Here is an 11,275-nt window from a genome sequence, read left to right on the forward strand (position 1 = left end):
CCTTTATTTGGATACTCCAATTCCCGTATTTTGTCGCCGTCAACTTCGGAATGTTGGGCTGCACCATATTCGCCATTTTCTTGAACAGAACGCTGGCTCGGATACCAATTGTTGAAAACGTAGATGGGCTTTACACAAAAAATATTTCAATAATATTTTTACACCAGCACAATAATAACAGATTACTTTTATTTCTTAATAATAGAAATACAACTTATACATATATATAAGTATTTACACACACTGCAATCTTTTTCCTCTCACAAGAGCTTCAGCTCTTTTCTTTCTCTCTGTGAACCTCACTATTGGTGTTGTATACAAGAATGCAGGAATGCCTTATTTATAGGCTCTGAGATGATGACCTAATTGCTTAAGTAATATTGTTGCTGACCTAATTGCTTACATAGACATACATTTAATACAAACATATCAAATTTCAATATCTAGGTTCCTGCATCTGTGTTTTGTGCAATCTTCAACTCAGCCTACCTTATTTGCAGGGCTACATTTAAGATCTTACAGATGATAAGCAACTTCCATCCTTCTAGACAATATGAATAGTTTGACATCTTGCTGGACTCTTCCTCATTCAACTCTTATCCTGAAAATATATAGTTGTGCTGCTGCAATTACATTTCACGTACTCTTCCTTATTATCTGGTACACACAGCTGGATACTTATTTAATAGCTGACTTTTTATTTTGCAAATTCTAGATGCCAGCTTTTACTTATACATATGAGGGTTTGAATTCTAACATGGGCTGCTCAAGGCCACTCGGTGACGCAATAGCATGTAAAAGATAAATGACATTTAATAAATGACATTTAAACGACATACTGGCATAATCATAAATTCTGCTCCCGTGGGATTCGAACCTGTGACCAAAAAAATAGTTAATGAATTTATTTTTACAAAATTTGTGTCATCATCTTCTATTCTTTTATTAAAATTAAACAATAAATGTTGATATACCATTACTATTGGGATAATATTACTTGTTTAGATTTTAGTTATTTTACTTTTTGCAAGTTAAACTTAAGGCTTATTAACCTTTTGGCCCCTAAAGTATATGTGTTTGTACTCATAAACCCCTGAACTCTGCGAGCGTACCCTTTGACCCCCGAGGTATGTATTTTCATACCCTTTAGCCCTTTTTACCGTGACAGTAAAAAATCGGAGGGGCAAAAAAGACATTTGACCTCTGAGTTGTACCGTTATAAGGGTTAAAAGGTATATTTCTCATACCTTAAAGGGTTAAAAGGTACATTTCTCATAACTTAAAGGGTTAGAAAGTGCAACTCAGAGGAAGACTTGATATTGTTTAAAATGTCTTCCTAAATTCTATAGATCTCTTTAAACAATATCAAGTCTTCCTCTGAGTTGTACTTTTTAACCCTTTAAGTTATGAGAAATATACCGTTTGACCCTTAAGGTATGTGAAATGTACCTTTTAACCCTTATAACGGTACAACTCGGAGGTCGAATGTCTTTTTTGCCCCTCCGACTTTTTACTGTCACGGTAAAAAGGGCTAAAGGGTATGAAAATACATAACTCGGGGGTCAAAGGGTACGCTCGCAGATTTCAGGGGTTTATGGGTACAAACACATATACTTTAGGGGCCAAAAGGTTAATAAGCACTACTAGAAATAGTAGATACGACATCGGTCCTTAGACATCGGCATGTAATGCACCCGATGTTAAAATACAGTTTAACATCGGTTTTGTAAAAAGCGATGTTGAATACGCATATTGACATCGGTTTCACTTAGTAGCCGTTGTCTATCTTCAGAAATTAAAAAGGCCACAAATTTTTTTTTAACTTTGACATCGGTTCATTTTGTTAACCGTTGTCTATGGCCTTTTAAAAAAAATAAAAATTACTTAACTCCCCCCCCCCCGCTTTTCAGTACACTTTCCTCCTTTAATTTTAACAAAAAATTCACTTTAACATATTTTCCCCCCTTTTCCAAAAAACCTCCCGCGAGCCTCTCATCTCTCCCCGACCCTCGCCTCTCTCGTCTCTCTCGTCTCTCCCCTTCTTCTCTCTTAGTCTTCTTACCTTTCTTCTCTCTTCTTACCTTAGTCTCTGTTAACCGTCTCTTCTCTCTTTTCTCTAAAACCCTAATTTTAGCCCCAATTCTAATTCAAGATTTGGAGCTTCAAATTAGAGCAAATTAAACTTGAAATTGAGCTAGTATCTGGAGGTTGGAGCTAGTATCTGGAGGTAGACAGCATTTGGAGGTTGGAGCACTGAGGGTTTAGAACATTGGGGTTTCGGAACATTGAAAGCATCCGGAGGTATATTCTTCTTTACTTCTTTACTGTTTATCTCCCTCATTTTTATGTTTAATATCTTCTTTGTGCATGTAAATGTTTTATGTTTATCTTCTTTACTTCTTTACTGTTTTTCTTCTTTGTGCTTGTAAATGTTTTATGTTTTTGGGGGTTTTATGTTTGTTTCTTTTTGGGGGTTTTATGTCCTGTTTTTGGGAATTTTATGTCGTGTTAAATATTTTAGGTACACTAATGTAAATCAATGTTTTAGGTACATTGATGTAAATGTAAATGTTTCTGTTCTGTTTTTAATTATGTGTTTTCTGGGGGTTGTTCATACATATTAGTGTGTTTTGGGGGGGTTTTGGGGGCTGTATTTGAACAGGTCTCAGATATGAACAAGTCTCTGCATTTCTTGTTTTGTATGATAGTCATTTCTCTGATATGAACAAGTCTCTGCATTCCTGATATGAACTATCTGTTACTTGTGTTGTATTATAGTAATTGTTTTGTATAATTATCCTTCTCACAGATACAAGTAACAGATAATTTTAATTTATTTATTTATGGGCTGAATTTCTTTCAATACTCAAGTTCTCACTGAGTTTTATTTATGTGAAGGAAATTTAACAATTGTCTGGGCTGTGAATGTTGGAATTATTGGTTTTTAATTATGTGATATTTTCAAATATCTTGGTTTAATTTTTTTTAATTATCTTGGTTTAATTTAGTCTAGTTTATAAATTTAGTCTAGTTTTGTAATTAATTGGGTATATGTATAGGATCTTAGAGTAATGAATTAGTACTATAAATTATTAGGATATGAAGGTATTTACTTCTTTCTAAGTTTATATAATTAATCCCTACAGTAACCAACACAAATTTGATATGCCTTTTATTAAATAATTATAAATAGGTATGTGTTGGATTTTTAATATTTATAGTGGCTATCAGGTAGGGAAATTTGATGGATAAGACATGGATTTTGCAAGATAGGGATTCTTTAGCATTTGAAATGGGGGTCGAAAACTTCTTGATATATGCTGAAGAAAATTCTGAAGATCGTAACAAAATTCCTTGTCCTTGTGGACGATGCGCCAATTTTAAAAAATTCTCAATAAAAATAATCATGGGCCATATCTATGATAATGGCTTTTGTCTAGGTTATGTGCATTGGGTATGGCACGGGGAGACTGCTTCTACGGGTCCTAAATCTTCAAGTGCTAGTTGTCCACCTGAAGAGCAAGCTCCAGACCCACCTCCTGAGCGTCAGAGCAAGATCAGGAGCATGTCGCTGCTTCGGAAACTGTTGATGTTTGTGAAGCGGCATATAACTCGAGTCAATATGATAATGATTCATATCAGTTTAGGAGGTTTGTAGCCGATGTTGAGCAACCTCTATATGAGGGTAGTGACTGTACTAAGTTAGAGTCGATGTTGAAGTTGCATAACTGGAAATCTAGGTTTGGTATTACCGATAGTGCCTTCACTGACCTCCTTTCTTCTGTTGGGTCTCTACTTCCCAAAGATAATGTGTTACCTAGTAATGCATATGAAGCAAAAAAACCCTCTCCAATTTAGGTCTAGAGTATATAAAGTTCCATTCATGTCCGAATGACTGTGTACTGTACAGGGGTGTACATGCTGATGCAACCAAGTGTCCTAAGTGTCGACTTTCTCGGTGGAAGTTGACAAAGAAAGGTGAAGAGAGGATTAATCTTCCAGCCAAAGTCATGTGGTATTTTCCAATAATTCCTAGATTTAAACGTATGTTTAAATCTCCTTCCACCACTGAACTAATGTGTTGGCATGCGCAACATCGGAAACAAGATGGTAAAATGCGACATCCAGCCGACTCTCCATCTTGGAAAAATATATATTATAGGTGGCCATCCTTTGGTAGTGAACCGAGAAACCTTCGCTTGGCTTTATCAGTGGATGGTGTAAACCCGCACAATAATGGCCTATCTAATAGATATAGTTGTTGGCCAGTCATATTGGTGACTTACAATCTTCATCCCTGGTTATGTATGAAAAGAAAATTTATGATGTTGTCGATAATGGTCCCTGGCCCGCATGAGCCTGGTAATAACATCGACATCTACTTACAACCGATGATTGATGATTTAAAAAAGCTTTGGAAAGAAGGGGAACCAAATATGTATGACGCGTATAACAAATCATTTTTCACTTTAAAAGCAGTTTTAATGTGGACGATAAATGACTTCCCTGCTTACGGAAATTTATCTGGCTGCGTTAATAAGGGTTATAAGTGTTGTCCAGTTTGTGGAGATGACACCGTAGCTAAATATTTGACTCATAGTAGGAAAATGTGCTACCAAGGGCATCGTCGATATTTGCCTCTACATCATCCTTATAGAAGGCAGAAGGCTGCTTTTAATGGACAACAAGAGTTTGGGCAGCCGCGTCGAACCCTATCCGGAGAAGAAGTGTTAGTAGAGCAAGAACAAATCAAATTTGAATTTGGGAAGAAAATGAAGAAGGCAAAGAAGGTTGAAAGTCCATGGAAGAAAAAGTCAGTATTTTTCGAGTTAGAATACTGGAAATTTCACCATGTTAGGCACTGTATTGATGTCATGCATGTCGAGAAGAATGTATGTGATAGTCTGATTGGCACATTACTAAATATGCGCCATAAGACAAAGGATAGTGCGGCAGCCCATCGTGATATGATGGAAATGGGCGTTAGATCTTATTTGGCTCCCCAAGTAGGAGTAAAGAAAACCTATTTTCCTCCTTCTCCCTTTACTTTGTCAAAGGCAGAAAAAAGGACTTTCTTGTCATCATTAATGTCGATGAAACTTCCATACGGACATGCATCGAACATAAAAAATTGTGTTTCCATGCCTGATTTGAATATTTACGGGCTGAAATCACATGATTGCCACATTCTTCTCCAACAATTACTCCCGGTTGCAATACACTCCGTTCTTTCGAAGCATGTTAGGGTCACAATTATTAGATTGTGTTTCTTTTTTAATGCTTTGTGCAACAAAGTAGTAAAAATGTCAAAACTGGATAAGCTACAGTCAGATGTTATACTAACCTTGTGCGATCTAAAAAAGGTTTTCCATGCGTCATTTTTTGATGTAATGGTATATATAGTAGTCCACTTGGTCCAGGAACTACGCTTATGTGGACCAGTATTTTATAGGTGGATGTATGCGTTTGAACGGTTCAATAAAGTACTAAAGAGTTATGTTCGAAACCGTTATTATCCCGAAGGTTGTATGGCAGAGAGTTACCTTGGAGAAGAGTCCGTAGAATTCTGCACCGAGTTTCTTAGTCAGAATTAATCCATTGCCGGTCTTTCAAAGGACCAAGATAATAAGATATCAGGTCCATTATCCGCTGTGATAATAAAATCAGTGGAAGAGAAGGAGCGAGATGAAGCACATCTACATGTCCTTCTAAATAATGCTGAAGTGTTTCCATATATTCTGTGAGTTTATGCAGTTTGTTATTTTCAATTCCTCATTATCCAATAATTAGTCTTGTAATGTGTCTTTAATATATCATTCCATATGCATTTTTCATAATGCATAAGGAATATCTTGAAGAAATTCACCGAGGGAAAAGGAAAAGCTTACATTGGCTCATGAGAGAGCACAATCGGCTCTTTGCTGATTGGTTTCAAAACAAAGTCAGTGTTGTATTAGGTTCTTTGATCTGTAGTGTAATGACGACTATTAGCTATTTAGGATTGAAAATTTCTTATCATATCTGTAGGTGAATGATGAACTAAGGGAGAACAACAAAGGTGTTTCAGATACGATAAGATGGCTCGTTGCCAAGCCATCATTTTCAGTACTAACTTATCAAGGTTATCTAGTGAATGGAGTGCGATATTTTACAAAGGAACGAGATGACATATGCGTTGTTCAAAACAGCGGGGTGTCTGTCATTGCTAAAGCGGTCCAGGTTTCTAGTGCCAAGGACTTGAACCCCGTAGAAAGTTATTTGACATTTTACGGTATCATACAAGAGATATGGGAATTAGACTACCATGCATTCAAAGCTCCCTTGTTCCTGTATAAATGGGCAAGTAATGATAAAGGAATAAGGGTTTATGATCTTGGGTTCACACTTGTGGATTTTAGTCGACAAGGTCACAAAAAAGATAAATATGTTTTTGTTGACCAAGTCAAGCAAGTCTTTTACCTTGAAGATCCCGTTGATGCTACCTGGTCTATTGTTCTGTCCTCCACAACTCGAGACTACCATGAATTGTATAATGAAGATGACTTAGGAGACACGATCATGGAACATCCCCCATTCTACACTGAAATCCCCGCAACTGATGTCACTACTGATGATGTCGCTCATACTGCTAGGCCTAATGTTGAGGGAATTTAGATTAAAAATACTGCTACTAAAACTCCTGCACCTAATGTCGTTACTGACTGATGATGTAGCTTTATGTAAAATATATATCTAAATGGGAATTTGAATGACTGAATGAACCATATATATTTGCCTTTAATTGTGTTATAATGTCTAAAATATATTGTTAATTTTTTTTTCTTTTGTTTTGCATTGTTATAATCATATAAGTAATTCATCCATAATTACTGATTGATGGCATTATTTTTTCTTTAATTATTTTGCATTATTTAATTATACTTCTATAAAATGCTTTAGAGTTATTTCGGATGTGATTAATTACTGATTGCGGTTTAAGTAAATTATTGTTCTTGTATAGTTGTATTCGTACTTGCTGATTTTACAATTTATTATTTATGCTTGACTATAATTAATGACGGACTGAAAATATATTGTTCAACTGATGGCTTTATTATTCAATTTAATGCAGACTAAGGGAGCAAAATGGCAAAGAAGCAAAAAGCCAAGAAAGTAATTTTCGAAGAAAATGACAGGAAGAATAACTCTGAAAAGGTTGATGATGAGATTGTTCCTGATGTCAAAACTTCAGAGACTTGTAATGATAAGTTGGTTCAAGTCCCTCCACAATATCAAACTCAAAGTAGTGGTGAAGAAACAATGACCACTTCTGAATCTGCAAAAAAAAAGGCTAGGAGGTGCGCGTGGTGTTTCAGCTCTTCACAAAGTAGTGGTGAAGAAAGCTCGGGGAAAGAAATTTAAAGTTAGATACAATAATTTTGGAGTTCCCATCGGAAATACCAGGCCTACTTTACAGTCTTACATAGGAATGCTCGCAAGGACAATGATTCCAATCGATACTGAAAACTGGCCAAAAGTGGATTGTGATCTAAAAGCAAAATTATGGGATGATGTTCAGGTAAATTATATCCCTTGTTGACTTCTTTATTTTATTTAAATTGTGACTGTAAATTATGTGGCTAATTTATATTATGTGGCTCTTTAGGACACATTCAAAATTGCCCCAGAAAGTGAGAAGCTTGTGCTACAATCGGCAGGTGAAAAATGGAGGCAGTTTAAAGCTGATTTAACTCTAAAATATGTGATGCCATTTATTGGAAAAAAGAAGAAATTGATGAAGCCTCCGAAGAAGTATGCGTTTGTTGGTAAAGAACCTTGGAAGAAATTTGTTGCAGAGAGGACGAGCCCCAAATGGCTGGTATGAATATATTCTACTAATAAAATATACATGATTGCCATTTTACTTGCTAAATGATTAAATAGATTTTGTTTAAATAATATTTATTAATTTTTACTAATTTATTTTGGTGCAGGAACAACGTAAGTTACAGAGCAATAGAGTGGGTAAACGGAAATATCATCACCGCTTGTCAAGGAAGAGGGTATATTGGTTTGCGAGAAGAAGAAGTAAGAACCATATCTATTTGGCTTTGCAATTCTAAGTTTTAAAGGAGTTTAATCATTTTCTCTTTTTTAACAGATAAAGAAAGGGAACTTAAAGCGGAAAGAGAAACCTGATCGTGCAATTTTTTGGTGGAAGGCTAGGATGCCAAAGAATCCTGATGAGCTTACTCAAGAGCAAGCGGAAACAAATGCGAGAATTGTAAGTGATATTTTTAATACTGCATTCCCTTCAAAGATAATTGCATCATAAATAATGCACTAATTGTTTGCATTTATTTTACAAGCTGAGTTACTTGAAATGAAGGAGAAGGGTGAATTTGTTCCACATGGAACAGAAGATGTGTTGACTACGGCACTTCAGACTCCTGAGCACGAAAGAAGGGTTTGAGGGGTTGGCGGCTTTGTCACTCCAACAACATTCTTCAATTTGCCGAAAGCGAAAAAGACTAAAATTACCAAGGCAGAGTTGTTGGATCAGTTGGAAAGAAATCAGCGGGAGATGGCTGAAATTAAGGCCTTGGTTAATGCTTCGAATGGTCACTCTCCTATGTTCTCTGACAAATCAAGTTATCAAGTACCTATTAATAAAGAGGGAGCTGCTGATAAGCGGAATGTTGGAGTTGTTGTTAAATCGCTGAGTGCCAAACAGTTGTTAGTAAATGATGAAGACTTTGTTGGTTTTGACCCCTCTCCTCCGAGCGGAAAGAAGGTAAAATATTATTAAGATCTACTAGATATATGCCTACAGACTTGGGATTTATGCAATAAAATTAAATTGATCCCTCACTATAATGTAGGGTCCACAGTCATGTGAGCTTGCACTGGATTGCATAGAGAACAAGGTTGCTTTTGGAACAGTTTTTGATGATCACGAAGAGATGAATGTTTTAGTACACGGAGTGCCTCTAAAGCCCAGACATGTTCATGTGTCGGTTGACGGACACATCCAGCCAGAGGCGTCGGTTCCAGTGCCCATACCTGGTGAAATTGAGGTTGTACGCCAAGCAGTTGGCTCTCACGTAGCATGGCCTCGTGAATTGATCATCTACCCAACTGTGGCGGTATGTTATATAAAAATTATGTCAATATACTCTGAATTGATTGTTGCATTCTATAGTAGTTATGTCAATAATAACCGATTATTCTTGTTTTATTTAATTCTGTGTAGAAAAAGAAAAAGAAAGTGTTGCAGGGGCAGTCTAAGCGGAAAGATGAGTTGCAGAAACTTCAAGATGATTATAGAAAAATGAAGCTAAACAAGAATGTGTCAAAGCAGTACAAGGTGTTATACAAACATGCTGCAGTCTTCATGAAAGCCATTAGGGAGTCAATACCAATTCCGTGTGATTCGGACGTGTTTGAGACTGAGAAAATAATTTATATATTGTATGAAAATGTGAAAGCATTGTTGGAGTTCGATATGATTGGCCAAGCTACAATATCTGCTTATATGGCGTAAGTTAATTTTTTATCGTTACATATTCAATATTCATGTTTTATACAGATATTATAAGTAATGTAATTCACTCCCTGGTAGGCTCTTGCAAAGACTGATTAAGATTGAGATGAAGAATGATGATGTGGTCTTATATGGATTTTTCGATCCAGGAGCTACATTTACGTTGAACAAATCTTTTCATTCTTATTTTGTTAATCGGTTGAAAGAGAGTAGTCCCTATCGCATGTACTTCATGCCACATAATCATAAGTAAGTATTTTTAATTTACACATGCTTTTATAAATTAATATATTTAGGTAGTTTTTTTAAAATTTCTGACTTGTGTTTTTCTTTTTTCTTTTTTATAAACATAGTTGCCACTGGATTTTGGTTGTAATTTGGGATGGCGACATTTATATTCTGAACCCTCTGCCACATCCAACATATTTTGATGAGTTGGAAAAATCATTAACAGAGTAATATATTTCTGTTAATTACTATATATAAATATATATATATATATAGTAAATATTCTCCCTTTTGAAAAATAATCATGTATATTATTGTTGTTCTGCAATGTAGAGCGATGAAATCCTACAATGCTCAAACTGGAAGGGGAAATAAAGCTCCTCAGATAAAGAATCTTCTTGTAAGTTTTTTGTATTTTTTTATCACTTTGTAATTTTAATTAATTTATGGTGCTAATTCAGATTTTATATTGTAACAGGGATCTCCCAAACAACCAGGAGGGGTTGGATGTGGCTATGTTATAATGCGATACATGAAAGATATCATTACGGATAAGGAGCTATCTTTTACTACCAAGGTATATATGCAAATCATTTCCAATAGATGGCATGTAGAATTTTTTTGTGTAGTTTTTCAGGACAGATAAATATGAGTGCCATTTTTATTATCAGTTTTTATTATTAGTGATTTCCAGATGGATCTTGTTTTTATTAGTGATAAGGAACTATCTGGTATAGTTTTGGATTAACGAAGAAAATTATGGTTAAATATAGAAAAGGTCCTCTTCTGGTTAAATTATAAATAGTTGGTTCTGTTTATTTTTAATTATACATATGGCAATTCTGGTTAATAATATTCTGGTTGCTAATTTTTACGTGTGTTTTATAGCGGGCAGCCAAAACTCGAAAGTCCTACACAAGGCAGGAGCTGGATGAGGTGCGGATGGAGGTGCTTGAATTTATCCAAGACAAGATGTAAAAATGATAAGTATCTATATATATAGCTTTCCTCTGAACTATGTGAATTGATATTTTGTTTGCTGGTGGTTGGTGGTTAATTAAGGGATGTTTGGTGACAATTACATCCATCATTCTGATTTATGTTTGGAATTGTCGAAATTTGACAAGTGGTACATATTAACTAGTCAAATATGTTTAGAATGTTGGATGTAATAACTAGAGAATTTGGGTTTTATTATTTTTAGTTGGGATGTTTATTTTAGACTTGGAATGTAATGTCCGAATTGAGCTCTTGTTGGATTTAATGTTAGTAAATTTGGTATCAATGTATACCTCTATGTTTTACAAATTTGGTTGGGTGTATTGCATATTGTTGGTATTTTTCTGGTTGAAAATGCAATAGGTTCCCTGGGCTATTAATAGTACCAGGATGGCATATGCAATTTACAGTACATTAACATTAGAATGGTAGTTTAAAACCGATGTAAAAATGAACAAAAGACATCAGGTGAAACAATATTAAAAGAAAAAGAACTACAAAAACCAATGTCAAATAGTCATTTGA

At 35.2% G+C, this 11,275-nt stretch overlaps 1 protein-coding gene across 1 annotated transcript; it reads left to right on the forward strand.

Moving 5' to 3' along the window:
• Positions 1 to 3,406: 3,406 nt before the first annotated feature.
• Positions 3,407 to 6,654, forward strand: LOC141660213 (uncharacterized). Its single transcript, XM_074467177.1, has 3 exons — positions 3,407 to 3,591; positions 3,911 to 5,393; positions 6,028 to 6,654. The coding sequence occupies exons 1-3, from the start codon at positions 3,407 to 3,409 to the stop codon at positions 6,652 to 6,654; spliced, it is 2,295 nt and encodes a 764-aa protein (XP_074323278.1).
• The last annotated feature ends 4,621 nt before the right edge of the window (positions 6,655 to 11,275 follow it).

Source organism: Apium graveolens, chromosome 5 (genome assembly GCF_009905375.1).
Source record: "Apium graveolens cultivar Ventura chromosome 5, ASM990537v1, whole genome shotgun sequence".
Classification (NCBI taxonomy): Eukaryota; Viridiplantae; Streptophyta; class Magnoliopsida; order Apiales; family Apiaceae; genus Apium; species Apium graveolens.